Below are 22,253 nucleotides of genomic sequence, written 5' to 3' on the forward strand. Positions count from 1 at the left end.
AAGAGGCTGAAAACAGAAGCGTCCTAGCTCCGAGGCCTGCACCCCATACGGGGCCAAGACTCTCCTGCAAGCCTCGCCAGCTAACCTCACTGGGCATTAGTAGCCTCTGCTGCCCCGCCCATCCCTTACCTGGCACTTGACATTTCTCAGGTACTCGGCTCCCACCTGGTCTTCCCTCTCAAAGCCAGGGGCCTTCTTATGGCCGCCAGGGGTGAGGCCTGTCTCCCCGGGGAAGACGATGCCCTCGAGGTTCGGGGGCTTCCTGATGGAGCCTGGTGGGGAGCCACAGAGATTGGAGGGGCTGCCTAGGCTGCTGTTCCTGCAGAGGAGCTGCAGAGAAGGGGAGTGGCTGGTGGGCACCTGCAGGCTGAGGCACAGCCCACCTGCCGCTCCTCTGCAGAGGGAGCCTCTTCAGCAAGGGGCGCACTTCCGCTTTCATGGGTTACTGGGCAGCAACAACCACCTGGGGACCCCTGAACCTCACGGGGGAAATGGTTTGTGTGGAAGGCAGAAGAGTGACAGCGGCATTGTTCCTTCAACCAGCCTGACCCAGCTTGATCAACACAGGCTCTGGAACACCTCCCCCCATGCAGACCCCCAAGCTCCCCACCCCAATCCCGCCCCTTTTGAAAGAAAAGAACCCTTGGAACCTTGGGGCAGAAGAGGGAAGAACCCTGTGGCCTGCGGACAAGCTACAAGGGCCTCCTCTCCAAGCACAGGCTGAGGGAGCCTGGGGGATAAGAGGCAGGTGTGGGCTCCCAGGCAGGCATGGCGCCCACCCCCTCCCCAGGACAGGCACGTACGGCGCTGAGGTCGGGGGCATGCGGGCTGGAGGGGCTCACAGGCACCGAGTCTCCGGCAGCAGATGGCATGTACAAGACAGGCCCTGGCTGGGTGGGGCTGGATACAGCTGAGGAGGGCTGGAGGTCATCACTCAGGGGTGGCTCTGCAAGAGAGGCAGCAGGAGTCAGCAGGCTCCCCAGCCAGCCCCAGAAACGCTCCCGGGTCTGGTACATGTTAAGGGAAGCCTCCTATCTTACAGCTGTGCAGCACTGAGCCCCAGGCCCCGGGCCAGCACTTGACATTAACTGACTCTCCGCAGTAACTAAACACATAGGAAACATGGTCTTCATCTTGCAGGCGAGGAAACAGGCTCAGAAAGCTAAGTGAAACCCGCCAAGCTGACAGCTGGGAGACAGCTGGGGTCTGAACCACCAGTCAATCACAAAGCCTCAACCGCCAGTCCCATCTCTGCTGTCTCAGACGGCTGCCAGTGCTGGGAACATGCTTCTCCCTCCCAGCGCCTCGGTCTCCTTCCCCACTCTGACAAGCTGAGCCCAGAGAGGGGTGAGAGAGAACCACGGCAGTGCCGGGGTCTCAGGAGCAGAGGTTAGGGGCTGACTTGTGCCCCCACTGCCGAGACTGCGAGTGGCAGCGGTGCTGAGGGTCTGCAGCCACGCGGCCCCGTGTGGCAGCCACGACCACATGTGGCTATTGAGCACTTGAAATCACTGGTCTGAGCTGAAGTGTGCTTTAGGTATTGAATATTGGGTCCCAGAGGCTTAGCATACAGAAAAAGAAAATACTTGGCCGGCGCCGCGGCTCAATAGGCTAATCCTCCACCTGCGGCGCCAGCATACCGGGTTCTAGTCCCGGTTGCCCCTCTTCCAGGCCAGCTCTCTGCTGTGGCCCAGGAGGGCAGTGGAGGATGGCCCAAGTGCTTGGGCCCTGCATCCACATGGGAGACCAGGAGAAGCACCTGGCTCCTGGCTTCGGATCAGCGCGGTGCGCTGGCCACAGCGGCCATTGGAGGGTGAACCAACAGTAAAGGAAGACCTTTCTCTGTCTCTCTCTTACTGTCCACTCGGCCTGTCAAAAAGAAAAAAAAAAAGAAAAAGAAAATACTTTGATATTCTCCTATATTGATTTATTGAAATGATTGTATAAATAAAAACGTGTTATAAAAAAACTTCAAAAATGGCACATGGGCATCAGGACCAACCACAATGAAGGTATGGTGAGGTCTGCGTCCCAGATCTGTGGACTGCACTACCAGGCTGGAAAATGACAAGACTAAAGAACTCGCCACAGTGGCAGGCACCGTGGCACAGTGGGTAAATCCACTACCTGCAGTGCCAGCATCCATATGGGGACTGGTTCGAGTCCTGGCTGCTCCACTTACGATCTAGCTCTCTGCTAATGGTCTGGGAAAGAGAAGAACATGGCTGACTTTGCGGCCAGCTGTAGAGAAGCCGGGGGAGGGAACCTGTGGTGGGGCAAGGCCTCTGCAGGCAGATGGGGACTCCTGTGCACGCTGTGCTGCTCCAGCTGAACCTCTCGAGTCAGGGCAGGGGAGGAGGGAGAGGACAGCCCTGGGTACCAGAAGTAGCATACGTTCTACGTGGGCAAAGGCGCAGAAGGGTCCTCGGGGACAGCTGCCCGACTGCTGCATGTCGTTGCACTTGGTGGACTTGTAGATCTGGAGGGGCAGAGACAGAGATGGGTCAGGTCTGGGCAGGGAGAACCAGGCAGGTTCCCCATCCTTCAGCGTGGGTGGGCCAGCTTAGTCATTTTTCCCATGTCCCACTTGCTCCCCTACGTCCCCAGAACTCTTTGGCGACTCAGTGCCACCGACACCCTCCCTGCTGTGCTCACAGGCCTCCCCAGCCCTCACAAAAGGATCTTTTCCACTCAAGGTCTTGGCTAGGGCTGAGCCCCTGTAGGGCTCCCAGGGTTGGGACCTGTGCAGGTCTAACTCCACTCTGCTGTCTGACCAGAGCTCTCATTCACGTGAGGGTTCCTGGTGGTCTGTCCGTAAGTCTGTCTCAGGGCTTCTTGGCTTCCATGGAGCCAGGGGCAGGGGCAGTATGTGCCCCTCTCTATCCTGCACAAGACCACCAGGCGCACCAGTGGGCTAGAGACAGCATCAAGGAGGGTGGCGGTGGTATCCTACGCTCTGCGGTCACTGGATCGGTCACAAGCACCAAGCCCAGAATGGCCAGGTCAACACGCTTAGTCCATGCCCTCCCCATCAGACAGCCTGTGGGAAACAAGACAGCCTGTGGGAAACAAAGCTACAGGCAGAGGTTGGTCAGCCAGTGTGAGCCCAGAGTGAGAGAAGCTACCAGAGGGTGTGAGGGGCGCTGCGGGAGGAACCTGCGCCCACAATTCCTCTTCCAGGGTGGTTCAGGGTGGGCTGTGCCAGCGCCTACCCTGCCCTCCTTGCCCCCAAAGGGAGTATGGTAAGCTACCTCACCACCCTAGCAAGGACCCAGCCGGCTCCACGGGCCCACCTCTGGGTGGAACTGCTGCTCCGTGCGGGTGTGGCAATACTGGCAGCTGTCTCCGTTCTCACACTTGCCGGGGTCTCCCCATTCATCCCCGTGTTTGACGTTTGGACATGGAGACGACCTGGCCCAACAAGGGTGGGGGTGAGATGGAGGCAAGGGCAGGTGAGACCAGGGTCTGGGGGTGCCACCAGGATCCCTGCTCAGGGCCCCTCCCTGTCTCCCCACCTCACAGGGGCAGGCACGGAACAGAGAAAGAGCAGCTGCAGAGTGCGGGCCTTACCAGGGCGAGAGGCCAGGCTGTCTCTCTGGCCCAGCCTGGCTGCAGCACCAAACAGGCCACTGTTTTTGCTTCCCTCAGCCAGGCCCTCCCACCAGGCACCACGCCAGCCCACGGAGAGTCATGCTACAGCCACAGCCACCATTTTCACATTGTGGCCTGGCTTGCTCCACACGTGCCCTGTAGGGTCAGAACTGAAGAGGCCTGAGACTCTGACCAGGTCCTCATTCATGCAGAATTCAGCCATCTTTACTATTTCTTCCCCTTGAACCGAGGCCCTGTGATCCTGGAACCCAGGCTGTCTCCCCACCTCCCTGAGAGCCACAGTGGCAGGAGCTTCCACCAAAATCCCTTCCCTGCCACGTCACATCGCCCACCCGCGGCCGGCCTCCTGGGACCAAAGGACCTGTATTTGTGCTTCCGGGGGCTCCGCCGCCGGTCCTTGCTGTTGTGGTAGTAGGGACAGGCATAGCCCTGGCGGCACAGCCGTGGGGGCTTCTTGCACGGCTCTGTCTTATAGTTCCCCAGCACGTAAGTGGTTTCTGCACAGGGGGCCGGAAGGCAGGGATCAGGCAAGTGGAGGTGGAACACCCCGAGAACATCAATAAAGTGGAGGGAAGGCAAGGAGAAGCCGTTGGGAAGGGGTCCCAGAGCGGAGGGGACCCTCGGCTAGCAGAGGCGTACGCAGCGCCACCTCCTCACAAGCCACGGACGGGCAAGCTAAGGATGCCAGGCCAGGGCTGGTCCCTCACTGGAGACACACACAGCTCACAAAGCAAAAAGGGCACCCTCACGAGGGGAGTACACACACGTGTACTTATCAGCGTCATGTGTGTATGTGCAAACGCCCACAAGATCTTGGGAACAGTGCATCTGAGAAAACTCGCCCAGACTGCCTCCTGAATGGTAGTTGTGAGGTGGACGAGGGGCTGGGTACCACCAGCAGGGAGGTAGCTTGGGTTGGAGAATCAGGAGATGGTGGTGAGCCAAGTCCTTAAGGAGCTATGGGCAGGAGAGGGGAGGGGCAGGCCTCAGCTGGAGGGAGCGTGGCTGCTTCCTGTACCTTGCCACCGAGGCTCCTCACTGAGGATTTTTTCTATCATGGCGTGGCTTGCAGCTCCAGCCGACTGGCCCTCTACGCTGCCCTCTACTGTGCCCTGGCCGTTTTGCAAGGCCTCCATGGCCTGGAGCTCCCTGGGAAGAAAGAAAGGACACAGGAGGGGAGTGGGCACAAGGGCAGCAGCAGGGAGCCAGGGTGCCAGTCCTGTTGCGGGCTGTGCTCCTCGCCATCACCATCACTGGTAGCCAGGCCCCTGGCCTGACCCCAGCCCGCCATCGGCCCAGCCCAACTCCCATTCCGCAGCCCACCTGATGTCGTAGACAGGGGAGCGGAGGTCATGAGGCCCGTGGGCAAAAGCGCAGTGCAGGCCGTTTTTGGTGCAGTTGCCCTTTGAGTCTGTCTCGTGGATGCAGATTCCAGTCTTGTAGTAGCGCAGGTGGTACCTGCGCTCAGTGTCCCCTGTGGTCCTGTGCAGGAATGGGCACCTGCAACACAGCACAGGCAGTCAATCGGCTTTGGTCCCCACCCCCGCCCTTCCCCCTGCCCGTGAGGGCTTGGAGGTGAGAATGCCCTCCTCTTGAGTCTGCGGCCTCAAGGGGCTGATCAGGCCTGGCGTAGCTGGGCTGCCCTCCGCAGATTTCCAGGAGGCGGCACGTGCGGGCTGCACGGACGCCTGAGAGCAAATGCTAGCTCGACTGAGGATCCCAGGAAAAGCAGCGGACCCGATCGGCTGGAAACCTGGGCACACACCCTCCCCGCCGGAGTGTTTCTTAGTGTTGGGGGACGGCTCAGCAAGCTGTGTCAACAGAACCCCACAGCGCTTCCTGTGCCCTCTAGGGGAGGCTCCCAGGGGTGCTGCCTCCCATGTCCACCATTAGCGTGGTGCCTATTTCTCTGAGATCTGTGGTAGGCTACTTTGGCTCAGCAAATGGGGAAGTGGTAGGCGCAGCCTTTGTGGGAACTGCAAGACACACAGTGTGGTTGGCAGCGAGACAGGAATAGGAGCCCTGTGATCTTAGGGAGTCACCACGGTCCAGATCTGGCCCCTCGGGCTTACTGGAAGAAAGGTCATTTAGTTTCTCAAGTGGGGAGAAAAGGTCCTGCCCCACATGGGGGGTCTGAGCCAGGTCTGGGCCATGAAGTGGGCTAGGCTGCAGCTAGTTCTTCCCCAAGCAGCCTGACTGGCTTCTGGACTCCGCCGCTCTACTCTGAGGGCACCTGACCCAGCGGACCTGGGGCTCCTCTGAAAGCAGGCTGGGGCACTCACTCGTCGCCCTCCGGGCAGAGGCCTGTAGCCTCGTCGTACTTGGTACAGTAGACGTCAGGACTGTAGTTGAAGGTGCCGTCCCGACGGCGAATGGACCGGCGGCGCCGCTGGTTCACAAAGTGCCAGTGGAAGCAGGTGTAGGGCCGGTGCTGCGTGCATTTGTGCTGCACAAACAGCGGACACTGCTCTGTGCGGAACTCCTTCAGGTACCTGCAGACAGAGCCCCGTGTGGAGTGAGCTGAGAGCAGAGAGTGAAGGCCCTTGCGTCCCAGCAAGAACTTAGCCACCAAGTCCCCGAGGGCCCTCTAAGGGAGACTAGTCTCACTGGGACACCAGGAAAGACCCGTGGCTAAGGACGGACCCACACCACACCCAGGTCCCAAGCTAGCCTGAGAGGCAGGCGCCCTGGGCAGTCAGCTGTCTGCCCTGCTGAGCAGCTGTAGTCTAAACAGCAGCTCAGTTCCCAGGCCAAACGCTGCCACAGGAGCATGGGGAGTCTCTTCCAAGCTTTGAGGGTCCCTGCTGCTGGTTTCTGGGGACCACCCCTGTATCGTGAGCAGGGCTGGGGCTGTAGGCTGAGCCAGGCAAGGCGCAGCCTTAGTGCTGCAACGTTGTGGCGCAGCGGCTTAGCTGCCGCCTGCAATGCTGGCATCCCACGTGGGCACTAGTGTGAGTCTGGGCTGCTCCACTTCCAATCTAGCTCCCTGCTAATGTGCCTTGGAAAGCAGAGGATGGCCCACATCCTTGGGCCTCTGCTACCCATGTGGGAGACCTGGATGAAGCTCCTTGCTCCTGGTATCAGCCTGGCCCAGCCCTGGCAGTTGTGGCTGTTTGGGGAGTGAACCAACAAATGGATGGGAGACCTCTCTTTCACAAAAATAAACAAACCTTTTTTAAAAATCAAGTGTGCAAAGGGTTATAAGAGAGGTTTGCTCAGGGTACCTGAGGAGACCTAACAGGTTCCTTGACCAGGCTAGGATGGAGGAAGGAGAAGGGGAAAGGAAGGGCGCTCCTAGCAGATGCAGAACTCAGGGAAGAGTGAGGCGAAGGGAACGGTTTCTCTTACAAAGTGTGCCGGTGCAGAGCTCCGAGAATCACTGCAGGATGTGACGAGAGCAGGAGAGGAGGTGGGAATGCCCAAGCACAGGGAGGGGCCGCAGGAGAGGAGGTGGGAATGCCCAAGCACAGGGAGGGGCCGCGGGAGAGGAGGTGGGAATGCCCAAGCACAGGGAGGGGCCGCAGGAGAGGAGGTGGGAATGCCCAAGCACAGGGAGGGGCCGCGGGCAATGTCAGGTCAGACGCATTTCGAGACACTGGACAGGACTCCGGAAGGCTCGCTAGGGCCCCAGTACTCTCCCGTCTCCCTCTCGGGTGACACCATCAGCTGTGCCCTGTGCCGACCCACGGGCCCCTCCCCCGAATACCAGGCCTCTGTCCTCTGCGATGTGCACACTCCCTCACCATGGACCCACCAGGAGACTAATTCAACAGGTAACAGGTAGAAGATGGGGAGAAGAGGAACTTTTGTGAGGAAGAGGCTGAGCCTAAAGCAGGTAAGACACAGGAAAGCCAGCTAAACCACAACATTCGATGAACAATGAATAATTTTCAGCATAAGTAAATCCCAGATATTGCACAGGGAATACTTATACAAGGGAGTCTTCAGGAAGTTCATGGAGACAGAATGGATTTTGAAAGTTTTTGTATTAAAATAAGCTTATGTTTTAGATTTTCTTTACCTGAGAGGCAGAGAAAGAGAGCTCGCACCTGCTGGTTGATTCCCTAAAGCCTGCAGTTGCTAGGGCTGAGGGGCTGAAGCTGGGAGCTGGGAATTCAGTCCAGGTCTCCAACACGGACGGCAGGGACCCGGCCTCTGCAGCCATTGCCACTGCCTTCCGGGGTGAGCTGGATTCAACCCATTCACTCGGACAGGGGATGCGGTGTCAGCTGCCACCCCACGGCAGCGCAGCTTTCAATGCCACCAGCTCCACCTGTCTCGTCTCCAATAGCTATCATCCTCCCAAGTTCTCACAGGACATTTTCCCAGACACTTCTCATGGCCCTTATCCTGCTCTGCTTATTAATAATGTGTACGTGTGGGGCCCACGTTGCGGTACAGGTTAAAGCCACAGCCTGCAATGCCGGTATCCCATTATGAGCGCTGGTTCAAGACCTAGCTACTCCACTTCCAATTCAGCTCCCTGATATGTGCCTGGGAAAGCAGTGGAAGATGACCCAAGTACTTGAGACCCTGTACCCATGTAGGAGACCTGGAAGAAGCTCCTAGCTCTTGGCTTTGGCCTGGCCCAACCTCAGTCATTATAGCCATTTGGGGAGCGAACCCGTGGATGGAAAATCTTTCTTCTCTCCTTCTCTCTCTGTAACTCTGCCTCTCAAATAAATAAATCTTAAAAAAAATATATACATTTGAGTTGGGCACTGTGGTACAGCAGGTTAAGCCACTGCTTGGGTCTCACATATCCTATACTGGAATGCCTGGGATGCAATCCTGCCTCCACCTCCTGATCCGGCTTCCTGTTAATGTGACTGGGCGCAGTAGATGATGGTTTAAGCACTTAGGTTTCTGCCACATGTGGGAGACGCAGATGGAATTCTTGGCTCCTGGCTCCAGCCTGGCCAGCTCTGATTACTGGGGGCATTTGGGGAGTGAGCCAGCAGATGGAAGATCTGTTTTACTTCCACTGTCTGTTGCTCCAACTTTCAAATAAAAACATTAAAAAAAAGTGTACATTACTTTAAAATACTTTCATGTACATGGTATAACTTGGGGATGAGACCCAAAACCAAAAACAAAATTCACTGTTCATATATACCTTATACATGTAGTCTGAAGAGACTTTTGCACCATGTTTTGGTGTGCCTGCATCTGCCCCTGCCCGATTACATGAAGTCAGGTCTGCACCAGTGGTGTCGGTCCGATTTAGAAAGTTTCTGACTTTGAAGCATTTCACATGTTCAGAGCAGGTATATTCAATTTGTACCATTAGATCATAAATCCCACAGTCCTAAGTTTCTAAGACTCCATACAGGGCCTTGAATAAGACAAGGTTAACAGTTTGCTGCGTGACTGCATCATGGAAGGAACAAGTCAAAAAAAGAGTGAAGTCCGCCAGACAACACCAAGAGGTGCCTGAGGCCAGCAGCAGCACAGCCGACACACAGACACCATCCTGTCCCCTTGTGAGAAGCTCTCCGATGCTGGTAATGTGTAAGTCTTCTGTAGGAAAAGCAGCCGAATCCAGGAAGTGAACAGGAAGCCTACTCTCAAAAGATCATAATCAGATGAGAGAAAAGTTCAACCTTCTGCTTCAGACAATAATGGAACTGCACTATCCCCTGCCTAGGAATCCAAGTGTTTGCTAGGGACTCCCACTGCCCCTCGCCCCTCCAGCCATGCTAACAAGGAGGGGTGCAGTCAGAAGTCACTCTTTCCACTTCACATGGATCAAGTGAAACACAATCTCTCATGCTCCAGGGCATCTTCCCATAACAAAGTTCTGAGAGACAGACCTGAAAAACCGGGCAGGCCAAGCACCACCCTTCCACTCATTCAGCTCAAGCATCGCAGAGTCCTGGAGCCGAGTCATGGAGGGAGACTCAGGTTCTGGGAGGGCACAGCTCTTCATGCTCCCAGCTCCCAGGACTGCCAGCTCCCAGGATACAAGCCAAGACACAGGCTAATTTCAGTCACGAGGCCTCAGTGACCTAAGGTGGACAGGGTGAGTCCAGACACCACTGAGGCCCTGAGCAAAGCACTGTCAGAGAATGCCACACCCAAGGGGACCAACCCAAGCTGGAGACACTGCTGCAGCCAGCACCTTCAGGTTTGCCCCACCGGGGGCTGACTTCAAATCAAATCAAAGCTTCCTGTAATCCTTTTTCAGGATGTCATGTTAATTATTCTATTAATTGTTTATATATGTAAACATTATGAAAATGTCTGCTAAAAAAACCTTAGAAAACAGTGAAAAGGGCAAATTCGCCCTCAGTCCCACCACCCTTAGCTTTTTGCTAAATCTCCTTCCAGCATTTTTATATATGGTCACAATGCATCGATCAGGAGACTGCTTTACAACTACTAACACTCTCTTTGAAAACCAAGCGCATGCACCACTTTAAAAAACAGAAGCAGATACCACTGACGCACTTTCAACACTTAGCGGATTATCTTTATTTTCCAAAACCCTTAAAAAACAAGTCAGGCCACAGGAAATTTAAATTCATTCATTTGTCCTATCAAACTAACAGTGATAACAGGCAAGGGTTAACACAGACTTAACCATTTCATCATCCTTAAAGGGGGGCAAATCAAGCGGTAACTTGCACCTGGGTCATTTTCCAGTCCTTTTTTTTTTAAGATTTATTTATTTATTTGAGAATTACAGGAGACACTCACACACACAGAGTTATCTTCCATCTGCTGGTTCATTCCCCAGATGGCTGCAACAGCCTGGGCTAGGCCAGACTGAAACCGGAGGCAGTAGCCAGGGGCTTCATGTGGGTCTCCCACATGAGTGGCAGGGGTCCAACCACTTGGGTCCTATCCTGTCGCTTTCCAAGGCAGGGAGCTGGATTGGAAGTGGAACAGCTGGGACTCGAGGTGGCTCCCACATAGGACGCTGGCCCTTCAACACATCTTTAAACCCTGCTCCAAGCCGTATCACTTCACATTAGTCTGTGTTTCCCTCTCTTCTTGGGGGAGCGTGAGGATCTTGAATGCAGTGAGTAAAAAGCCACGTACTAGAGATGGCCGACAGAAAGCCAGGTGCAAGCTCACAGGCAATGCAGGAGTTTCAGTGTACACCCAGGACCCCGCTGCTTCCCGAACACTCAGCATGGCGTCACACGGACCCACCTCCCCCTCTCCCCAACAACCAACTCAAACCTGCAACAGCACCAGCAAACTGCCTCTGGAGAGGCCCGGACAAGAAGTATTTGAGACTTTGAGGGTTACAAGGCAAACGGAGGATGATATTTACTTACATAACAAAAAGTAAAACAATCTCCATAAACTTTTTATTGATGAAGTTCAAGATATAATGGACTATAACTTATTATGGATCTACTGGTATGAACAGATTCCTGTCTGGGGGATGACACCTGCAAGCTGAGGGTCCTGTCAGTGCTCCAGTATCAAGGAGAGTTGCGTGTTCCACACACGGCCATCACTCGCAAGCACAGGGCGTTAAGTGAGCGTGTTCGTCCTGCAGGGGTCATTTACAGGACTCTATTCATCTGGCTACTTCTCCTTTGTTCACTTCCACTGAAGACTCAGTGTAAGCTCCTCAGTTACGCAAGTGGATCTGAAATACAGAAATGTCCTGTGCATTCACTTCAAGATACAGAATCACTGGCAGAATTAGTTTGTGTTTGGAATAGAAATCCACGCAAAGGTGGACAGAAACTGGGAATGTGCCTCCTTCACTCTTGACACAGAAGGTGCATCAGGCAGCCTCAGATAATGCCTTGATTCAAACTGCAGCTGAGGTCAAAGTGACCTTCCTGCAGCATAAGGTTTGCATAAGCACTGTTTTGCCATACCTTTAGGTTGAATTACTTGTATTATCAAGTCTGCAGCAAAAGCTAATTTCAAAAGACATCCAGGCCGGCGCCGCGGCTCACCAGGCTAATTCTCCGCCTTGCGGCGCCGGCACACCGGGTTCTAGTCCCGGTTGGGGCGCCGGATTCTGTCCCAGTTGCCCCTCTTCCAGGCCAGCTCTCTGCTGTGGCCAGGGAGTGCAGTGGAGGATGGCCCAAGTGCTTGGGCCCTGCACCCCATGGGAGACCAGGAGAAGTACCTGGCTCCTGCCTTCGGATCAGCGCGGTGCGCTGGCCGCAGCACGCCGGCCATTGGAGGGTGAACCAACGGCAAAGGAAGACCTTTCTCTCTGTCTCTCTCACTGTCTACTCTGCCTGTCAAAAAAAAAAAAAAAAAAAAAAAAAAAAAAAAAAAGACATCCAGTGTTAAAAATGGTGACTGAGAGCAATTCTTCTCATTTAAAAAAATCTTAGTCCTGATTTAAAAAAAATTATAAGGAAATTTTAAGCTATCCAACTGTCATGTCGCTGGGCAAGTCAGAATTTTTTTTTTAATAGCATTTACTTAGTTATTTGAAAGGCAGGGTAACACAGAGATATTCCATAGCTGGCTCTCTCCCCACATGGCTGTCAGTGGAGGCTGGGCCAGCCCAAAGCCAGGAGCCTAGAACCTCATCCGGGTCTCCCAATGTGGGTGGCAGGGACTCAAAAAAATTTGAGCCAGCGTAGGCAGGACTCACACTGGCAATCTGGAAGGCAGTCATCCCAGCGGTGGCTCAACCTGCTGTGCTAGGTCACCAACCCCGTAGCTGCTGAGAAAAATGCACGGAACTGTTGATGCTTAAGTCCACCGGAATGAAAGAAATTCCTCACTGGTGCTGGAAGGCAGTCAGCACGTGGCAAATGCAAATCTTTCCACACACTTTCACAATCCTGGCCGTTCTGTCCAGTTAAATCTGTTCTCCCCACCCATATTTTTGCCACCATCAGCTGTAAAAGACATTGCAAGATTACATTTCAAGTTGTACTCAATTTGTGTTTTCTTAACCTTTTTCGAAAATATCCTCACCTGTCACTGTCTCAAGCAGCCGTTCACAGAGGCTAATTCCTGAGTTACGTTAAACCTCGCGCTGACTCCATGATAAACAAAAGTGGAATAGCAGTTACACCCACTGGGGCCCATGCTGGGGCTCAGCGGGTTAAGCTGCCACCTGTAGCGCCGGCATCACATATGGTTCCCAGCACAAGTCCTGGATGCTCCACTTATGATCCAGCTCCCTGCTAATGTGCCTGGGAAAAGCAGAAGATGGCCCAAGTGCTCGGGCCCCGCACCACATGGGAGACACACAAGTTCCTGGCTTCAGGCTGGCCCAACGAAGGCTGCTGTGGCCATTAGCGGAGTGAACCAGCAGATGGAACACCTCTCTTTCTCTGTAACTCTGCCTTTCAAATAAAATCAATGAATCTTTAAAAAAAAGTTATACCTGTTGACTTACCCAGGGCCACAAAAACTACATGAAATCATTTCTTTTTCTTTTTTTTTTTTTAAAGATGTATTTATTTGAGAGGCAGAGTTGGAGAGAAAGAGAGAGGTCTTCCATCTGCTGGTTCACTCCCTCAAATGGCCGCAACAGCCAGGACTGGGCTGGTCTGAAAGCAGGAACTTCATCCTGGCCTCCCACGTAGGTGCAGGGGTCCAAGCCCTTGGGCCCATCCTCTGCTGCTTTCCCAGGCCATTAGCATGGAGGTGGATCAGAAGTGGAGCATCTGAGACTCGAACCAGTGCCGACACAGGATGCCAGCACCACAGGCGGAGGCTTAACCTACTATGCCACAGAGCCAGCCCCATTTGTCTTCTAACTGACTATTGCTATTACTCCCAATGTCCTCAAGATTCTGAGAAATGTTATCTTCCCTAAGTCTGTTTTCTCTGGAAACACAGTCGAACACAACAGAACTGGTGCCGGGGCTGGCACTGTGGCCTGGGGGTAAAGCACCATCTGCAGTGCCAGCATCCCATACGGGCACTGGTTCAAGACCCGGACGCTCTACTTCCAACCCAGCTCTCTGCTATAGCCGGGAAAGCAGTAGGAGATGGCTCAAGTCCTTGGGCCCCTGCACCCACGTGGAAAACCCAGAAGAGGCTCCTGGCTCCGGATCAGCTCAGCTATGGCCGTTGCAGCCATTTGGGGAGTGAACCAGTGGATGGAAAACCTCTCCTTCTGTGTCTCTACCTCTCTCTGTAAATCTTTCAAATAAAAAATAAACCTTAAAAAAAAAGGAGAAATATTTCCTCTTAATTGCTCTGAACATCTGCTTCCTAGCGAGTCGGGAGTGGCATGACGAGTGCTTGGTCTGGTGATCGTTATGGTATCTTATTTTTTTGACAGGCAGAGTGGACAGTGAGAGAGAGAGAGAGAGAGAAAGGTCTTCCCTTTGCCATTGGTTCACCCTCCAATGGCCGCCACGGCTGGCGCACTGTGGCCGGCGCACCGCGCTGATCCGAAGCCAGGAGCCAGGTGCTTCTCCTGGTTTCTCATGGGGTGCAGGGCCCAAGGACCTGGGCCATACTCCCTGGCCACAGCAGAGAGCTGGCCTGGAAGAGGGGCAACCGGGACAGAATCTGGCGCCCCAACCAGGACTAGAACCCGGTGTGCCGGCACCGCTAGGTGGAGGATTAGCCTAGTGAGCCACAGCGCCGGCCTATGGTATCTTTTCAGCACAGCTATCTTTATTAAATGTTTGCTACCAAGTTCTATAAAACATTCCACACTTTGTGCCTTAAAAGTGCCAACATTCCAAGTTCATTTATTCTCTTCCTCTTGTTTTGACATGCACTGGCAACAAAGAGTAAGCGCTGTGCTGCGCTGGTCCATGTGACACAGGACCTGCTGGGTGCATGAAGCCGAAGGCAAAGCCACGCGGTCTCCACTGCAGCCACTCAGCTCTGCAGCTGCAGCCACAGCCTTGATTCCATACACAGATGGAGGAGAATGGTCCAGATAAAACTACGGACGCTCTGAAGTTGATATGGTACTTATATGTCATGAAATACTTTCTCAATCATTAACAAATATAAAAGGGGCCAGTATTGCGATACAGTAGGTTAGGCTGCCTGCCGCCTGTGATGCCAGCATCCCATATGGGTGGTGGTTCAAGTCCCAGCTGTTCCACTTCCAATCCAGCTCCCTGTTAATGGCCTGGGAAAAGCAGCCAAAGATGGCCCCAGTGCTTGGGCCTCTACACTCATGTGGGCGACACAGATGAACCTTCTGGCTCCTGGCTTTAGCCTGCACCAGCCCTGGCTGTTCTGGCCATCTGGGGAGTGAAACAACAGATGGATGATCTCTGTTTCTCCTCCTCTAAATCTTTCAAATATTTAAATAAATATTTACAGAAAAACACGTGAGACTGGTCTTCGTTCCTGTACCACACAGGAGCAGGTAGTGGGCTGGACTTGAATCTGGAAGGTTGGCATCTCCATCACACTCTCTCCTCATAGCTCCATGCTTGCATCATCTTGTCCCCTTTGTCCATACACCCTGTGTTTCTTCTCCATCCAGAGGCTTCTCCGACCCCGCCAGCCCAGTGTCTTCGTAGTCCCTTCTTCACGTCCTACAGCACTGTGTGAAAACAGCCGGTAAGGCCACCACAGCTGACTGATTTGTACGCAGCCACATCTGTCCATCTTTGTAACCCCGTGCAGAGCCAAATCACCACAGGTGCTCAAGACATGCGCCACTGTGGCCACTGACTCGGTGGTTGAGACACCACTTGGGGGGCCGGCGCTGTGGCAAAGCAGGTGAAGCCACTGCCTGCACTGCCAGCATCCCATATGGGCACTGTTCGAGTCCTGGCTGCTCCATTGCCAATCCAGCTCTCTGCTATGGCCTGGGAAAGTAGCAGAAGATGGCCCAACCCCTGGGGCCCCTGCACCTCCATGGGAAGCCCAAGAAGCTCCTGGCGTTGCATCAGCGTAGCTCCAGCTACCATGGCCATCTGGGGAGTGAACAGAGGATGGAAGACCTCTCTCTCTGCCTCAGCCTCTAAAACTCTGCCTTTCAAAAAATAAATAAATCTTTTAAAAAAAGAAAAAAATACCACTTGGGATCCCCACATCCCACATCACACTACTAGAGTTCAAGTCCTGATGCCAGGGACCAATGCCGTGGCGCAGGAGGTTAAAGCCCTGGCCTGAAGCGCCGGTATCCCATATGGGTTCTGGTTTGAGTCCCGGCTGCTCCACTTCCAATCTAGCTCCCCGCTAACTGCCTAGGAAAAGCAGTAGAAGATGGCCCAAGTCCTTGGGCTCCTGCACCCACGTGGGAGACCCAGAAGCTCCTAGCTTCAGATCAGCTAAGCTCCAGCCATTGCGGCCATCTGGGGAATGAACCAGTGGATGGAAGACCGCTCTCTCTGTCTCTACCTCTCTCTGTAACTCTTTCAAATAAATAAAATAAATATTTTTTAAAAAAAAAGTCTACTCTTGATTCCAGCTTCCTGCTAACAGGTACCCTGGGAAACAGCAGATGATGGCTCAAAGTACCTGGACCCCTGCTACCCACAGCAGATGAGCAGTTTCTTTGTCTCTCAAATGAAACAAAACAAATACAAAGGTAGCCTTATTAAAAAAAAAAAAAAAAAAGGGTATGCCAAATGATAAGGAAAAGCCAAAGGCATCAAGTGGGGCAAACCCTGTACGCTCTACTAACCCAACGATCTGACCTAGATGCTTTTCCTGGAATTAAGAAGGCGGTAAGTCCTCTACCTTCACATGAAGTCTTCTCAGCCTTGTCCTTCATCTGAACAGGGAAACTGAAACCTTTACTCTCATGTGCAGAACAGAATCTGTCTCTAACTCTGTCAAAAAAAAAAAAAAAAAAAAAAAAACCTAGTGGAATGGCTGGCACTTGGCCCCTCCTCTGTGAATGCTGCTGAGACCACGTGCAGACCACCGCAGACACACTACTAAATTCCTTCCTCTACTTCCCCTCTAAGGAGCATTATGATGAGTGTTTGGCAAAAGCTGGAATCAAACTAAAGACGTATTAAGTGAAAGAAAAAAACACAAATATGTACCTGGACTACAATTTTGCAGAAGGAAATATCCATCCAGCATTACTGACTTTCGGGGTTAACTTGACCTTTCCTTACTGTGATTGTAATTACTTTTAGAATGCAAAAACAAAAACCTGCTAGGAAAGAAATCCATGATGTTCACAGCAACTTGATGGGGCACCTATCCTAATCCAAAATTAAAGGACGGGTAAGTGTTGCTTATGAGTCAGAAGTGTTCTTTTAAGAGTTCCTAAAGTGAGCTGTGGGGGCTGCCACTGTGGCACAGTGGGTTAAGCTGCCAATCCAACTCCCTGCTAATACACAGTGGCAGATGGCCCAAGTGTTTGGGCCCCTCTACCCAGTGGGAGATCTGCATGAAGTTCCTGGCCTGGTCTAGCCCAGATTTTTAGCCCTGCCCATTGCAGCCATTTAGGGAATGGACCAGCGGATACAAGACTTTCTCTCTGCCTCTGCCTCCCCCTCTGTAACCCCGCCTTTCAAATAAACAAATAAACCTTAAAAAACAAAACAAAGGGGCCAGCGCTGTGGCACAGTGGGTTAAAGCCCCAGCCTGCAGTGCCGGCATCCCATATGGGCGCTGGTTCAAGTCCCAGCTGCTCCTTTTCTGGTCCAGCTCTCTGCTGTGTTCTGGGAAAGCAGTGGAGGATGACCCAAGTCCTTGGGCCCCTGCACACGCATGGGAGACCTGGAGGAGGCTCCTGGCTCCTGATCAACTCAGCTCTGTCCGTTGCAGTCATCTGGGGAGTGAACCAGAATAGAAGACCTCTCTTGCTCTCTCTGGCTCTACCTCTCTCTGTAACTCTTTCAAATAAATAAAGTAATTCTAAAAAATAAAACAAAACATAACATAAAGCTAAATAAGGCTAAAATTGGTGTTAGGTAAATATCTGAACAAGTCTTAGACAACACTATCATCTACAAAGACTGCAAGCTTAGGGAACATCAGGCACATCAACGAAGTGCTTATGGAATCCCGAAGGCTGTCTGACTCTCTCAGTAAGCCTCTGATGCTGTAAGTGGCCTTTAGCAAAGGGTAAGTACAGTAAAGTCTCAGGGTCAGCATGAACCTCCCAGACACGAAACCTCCCTCCTGTGCAGTTAGACCACAGGATCCCACAGAGCAAGTGCTCCGGGTCCCAAAGCAAGTCAGAGCTTTAAGGTGGGCATCTGTCCAGTGACCAGTCACCTTGGCCCACTCTTCACTGGGGCTCACAAAAGGTCTGACACAGGGAGCTGTCCTGGTCCCAAGAACTAACAACAGCCATGAAAGGTACGGCGTTGGTATGTAATTCGTCCTGTGTGTCGCTGCTTCCTTCTTTTGTAATTACCCCTCTGCCTACAGAGCCCAGAGCTGCAGAAATGGAGACTGCTCCCGTGGGGCACTGACGTTGACAGTATGCCAGGAATACCAAATATTCTGGTCCGTTCTCCTCCAAATTAGATAATACCTTAACTTTATTCAAAGTTTCTCTGTACATTGCTGACCTTTATGACATGTTATGACATGTTATTTTGTACACTATTTCCTGTACAACAAACCATCTGGCTCCAAAAGAGCCATGCATCCTGTGCGACAGGGACAGTCCACAGGAGGCTCCACAAAGACGGGACGGAAGGAAGAGTGGACCAGAAGTGGAGGAGAGTGCTGTGTTCTGACCAGCAAGTGCCTTAGGCTGAGGTCTGGTTAGTGCAGAAGCAGCTAGAGAAGGCATCCGACTCAGGCTGTAGAAGGAAGCAGCAATACAGCTGAAGCTACCTGGGCCTTGTCCTCAGGCTGACACAGTCCTTACACTGTGCTCAGTGCCCAAGCTCGACTTTAAGTACTTTTTATACATTGAAGCATTTAATCCTCACACTAAACCCAGAGACAAGTACAACTGCTCTTTTCAGGAAACTGATACAAAAAGGTAAACCACTCGCCCAAGGCCCCACAGCTAATAAAGTGGCAGAGCTGGGCCTCAAACAAGGTAGTGTGACCCTGAAGTCAGTCCTCTTAGCCACCTGCTGACTGTAAGTCAGCCTTTCTTAACTGAGCTAAAGGACAAACAGGAGTAGCAAGAAGCACCCCATAGCAGAAGCTACTTGGAGCATATCACGGAGAGTTTTGGAGGGGCTATAATTACAATACCATACACTGTTACCAATGAGTATGCTCTACTGGATACTTAATACACATCTTTAAGTATTCACCATAGAGTAGTCTTACTTCAATAGTAAAATGTAAATTAGCTAGTTTAGTTTAATCAGGAAACACAAGTACTAGTCTCTAATTCATGTTACGTTTAGTTGGGTTTCATTCACACAAATCCCAAAGCGGCACACCACCAAATGCCTGGCACCTCTTAAGTAAAAATGACATTAAAGAGATATAGTAATAGTCTTACCAAAATTAGTAAAAGCTAGATATAAATAATACTAGTTAAAGACTTTCAATGCATAAAACATCATGCAAGAAGTTCTTACCAACCTCTTCTTTCTAAACATAACTACCCCCTCTTTAGTGAGGACAGATGGGTGAAGAGGCCAAATCTCACAGGAAGATGGGACCCAGACCGGCCCCCTCCTCATCAGAAGTCATTTTGTTAGGACGTATGGTGGCCATATGGTGTTTCCACCACCACCGGGAAACTTGGGAACACAAAAGGCAAACTGTGATACGTGAGAGACGCAGGAAAGGGAGGAGACGTGAGTCAGCGCAGACACGACACGCGATGCTGCACAGGCCTCAGTGTCTGCCCCTAAGGAAACGGAGCCCCAGCAGGACGGTCACCTCACAGAGTGCGCTACGAGAGTTTAAGCTGCTAGACTCCTTTCCATCTTCTGTCCTCCTCAGCTCTTGATACTGCTGTCAAATTCTACACACTGGCAAAGAAAAAGGGGTCAAAGTTGAGGGACTTCAGAGAGAGATAATAAAAAGTGTAGTGATTACTTGAAATAATGTAGCCATTGCCATATTTTCAGATGTCTAAAACACATGACCTGTCCTTAAAGAAGGCCCATGTGGGCCTAGAACATTCATCATAGTACCTGAAGCAGGACAGCAACCTCTACCTCCTCCTCTCACCCACCTCAGGGGTCATCACAACTCCTGTGCAGAGACTCGGGAAAAACCTGCTTGTTCTTTGTAATGGCTGTCAATTTATTTATTACTTACTATTTTTTCAATTTTTCTATGTCTTCATGTATTTATTATTTTTTAATAGAAAAATAAGGACATTTAAAGCTCAGAATAGCAAACAACCACAATTCCCTTGACAATGGCTATCAATTTAGCTACAATTTAAAGTACAATAACCATCAACAATTAGGAATCTCAAACTTTCTGAGCATACCCTTCTTATGTCATTTCTACAAGCTTACAACAGGGGGCATTCACAGAATGGACACTCAGGGACAGAGCCAAGTGGTTCAGGCGGCTGGGAAGAGTGCACAGAGCAGCCTCCGGCAACCCACAGCTTTCTCACACTCAACTGCTGCTGCCAAGCCCCGGCGACAGGCATGTGTTCCAGGGCCACTCTACTACGGCAGGACTCACATGCACAGTTAGAAACGAAACAAAACAACAACAACACACCTGATATAATTCAGACCACAGAAAAACTCACCACTTTATACATTTCAATGACTTTTAGTACACTCACCACGTGTGTAACCATCACCACTATTCTAGAACACTTCTATCATCCAAAAACAAACCCTCACCCTATTATCACAGCACTGATCTCAGAGATGTCTACTGCTCAGGCAGTACTTTGGGACTCCTGGCTGGGCTGAATCTATCAAGTATCTATTCGTTAAGAAAATAAGAAAGCTACAGTGTTCACAAGGATCCTAAACGCAACCCCTTAGCATTTTTATCAATTAGGCTAAAAGTGATTCATATATATATATATATATATATACACACAGGCTAAGAATAGCAGAGGAACGTACATTGAACATCCTTCTTCACACAACACATTAGTGTGCCCCAAATTCATCCAAGACGTTAACAGAAGGGGGGACAATCTACTAGGATGAGCCACAACTGCCCATAGTTGTCATTTCAAAATACAGAGGATGCATACTGGACAATGGGAAAACCTCCTGCAGTAGCAAGCGTAGCTGGATTAAACACACACAACAACAACAACAAAACAGATGACTTAATCATTAAGCAGATACTGCCCCGTTTTGGGAAAATAATCACTAGATCGATCCACTATTTAAATACCACCTTATTTTTACACTCTTCTGACCTGGGGTCTCTCCTACTGAGGAAGTAGCCTCTGTCTAGGCCGAGGCCGGGGCATGTGTCCAGGCTGCAGCAGGGCTCTCCCGCCTCAGCGTGCTCTCGGCTTCTTAGACACACAAAGACCTCACCTTCCGGCATCGGGGTGTTGGAGCGGGAGGAGGAGTCCCCGGGCGTGTCTTGCTTTTGTGCACTTATCTGGGTGCTACCTGGAGAGCAGCAGCTCCTTACAGGGTATGCCCAAGAAGGATTTTCTAAGTTGTTCTCAGGGCTGTCCAGCTGCCCTCACAGCCAGTCAGTCTTTGTAGGATGCCAGAAACCACCAAAGCAGATGCATGTGGATTGTGGGGAAGCCTTCTTTAGTATCTAATATAGCTGATTAAAACAAAAAACTTAACCATTAAGCAAATTTTAACTTTAATTATTGATTTAGATCATAGCAAATATCAACCAGGTGTTACGCTAACAGTCTCCTCTCAACAACAGGTACTTAACACTCATCAATGGGAACTTGTGGGCTTGATTAACGGCCACAATGAGCCTTTAATTTTTGTCCTGCAAGGAATTAGTTCTACCTGATAAACAAGATCCAGACGTGTTCATTGGTAATTTAACCCATTCTCTCTGAGGTTGCTAAGTAACGCTCCCAGTGACTTCTGCTGTGCGACCAAGTAGTACTCTTACAGTGTATTTACAATTTTATTGCAATTTGCAATAATGACTTAAACACATGTTCATTTCCTGGATTTTCCAAAGCACAATCAGATGCAATCAAGTGAAGTTTATGACATTTATGTAATGTATAAGCTAACAAAAGTGCCTCAAAATACTTATACTGCTACATTACATTCACTTAATGATGTCCAGGAAACCTGTTCTAAATTAAAATGACTCCTGGGTAGATAGGCTATAAAGCATATATCTGCCAGCTACCTGTTAGAAATTATCTAGCAGGGGGCCGGCGCTGTGGTGTAGAGGGTGAAGCCACCGCCTGCAGCGCTGGCACCCCATATGGGCGCTGGTTTATGTCCTGGCTGCTCCACTTCCGATCCAGCTCTCTGCTATGGCCTGGGAAAGCAGTAGAAGATGGCCCAAGTCTCTGGGCCCCCGCACTCACATGGGAAACCTGGAAGAAGCTCCTGGCTCCTGATTGGCACAGCTCCAGCCATTGTGGCCAACTGGGGAGTGAACCAGTGGGTGGAAGACCTCTTTCTGCCTCTGCCTCTCTGTTTAACTGACTTTCAAGTAAATAAATAAATCTTAAAAACAAAATTATCTCGCAGGGCAGGCGCTGTGGCGCAGCAGTTTAAGCTGCTGCTTGCGATGCCGGCACCCCATACGAAGTTGTCAGTTCCAACCCAGCTTTCTGCTGATGTGCCTGGGAGGACCGCAGAGACGACGACTCAAGCACTTGGGACTCTGCCATGCAAGCGTGAGACCTGGATGGTCTCTCGGCTCCCAGCTTCACCCCGGTCACAGCCCCAGCTGTT

The 22,253-nt window shown here is 51.6% G+C and overlaps 1 protein-coding gene across 5 annotated transcripts in view; it reads right to left on the minus strand.

Moving 5' to 3' along the window:
- The window catches only part of UNK (unk zinc finger), a 34,147-nt gene that overhangs the window by 6,942 nt on the left and 4,952 nt on the right, over positions 1-22,253 (minus strand). For 2 of the 5 annotated variants that reach the window (XM_008250942.4, XM_051838424.2), the window contains exons 2-9: positions 5,895-6,104; positions 4,936-5,112; positions 4,631-4,761; positions 3,974-4,109; positions 3,294-3,411; positions 2,395-2,479; positions 804-946; positions 130-330 (exon numbers count right to left, since the gene is read on the minus strand). In XM_008250942.4, coding sequence (XP_008249164.1) covers positions 130-330; positions 804-946; positions 2,395-2,479; positions 3,294-3,411; positions 3,974-4,109; positions 4,631-4,761; positions 4,936-5,112; positions 5,895-6,104 — 1,201 coding nt within the window. The remainder of the gene's footprint in view (positions 1-129; positions 331-803; positions 947-2,394; positions 2,480-3,293; positions 3,412-3,973; positions 4,110-4,630; positions 4,762-4,935; positions 5,113-5,894; positions 6,105-22,253) is intronic. The other 3 variants (XM_008250940.4, XM_051838425.2, XM_051838426.2) reach the window with 2 other exon arrangements.

This window comes from Oryctolagus cuniculus, chromosome 17, assembly GCF_964237555.1.
Source record: "Oryctolagus cuniculus chromosome 17, mOryCun1.1, whole genome shotgun sequence".
Lineage (NCBI taxonomy): Eukaryota > Metazoa > Chordata > Mammalia > Lagomorpha > Leporidae > Oryctolagus > Oryctolagus cuniculus.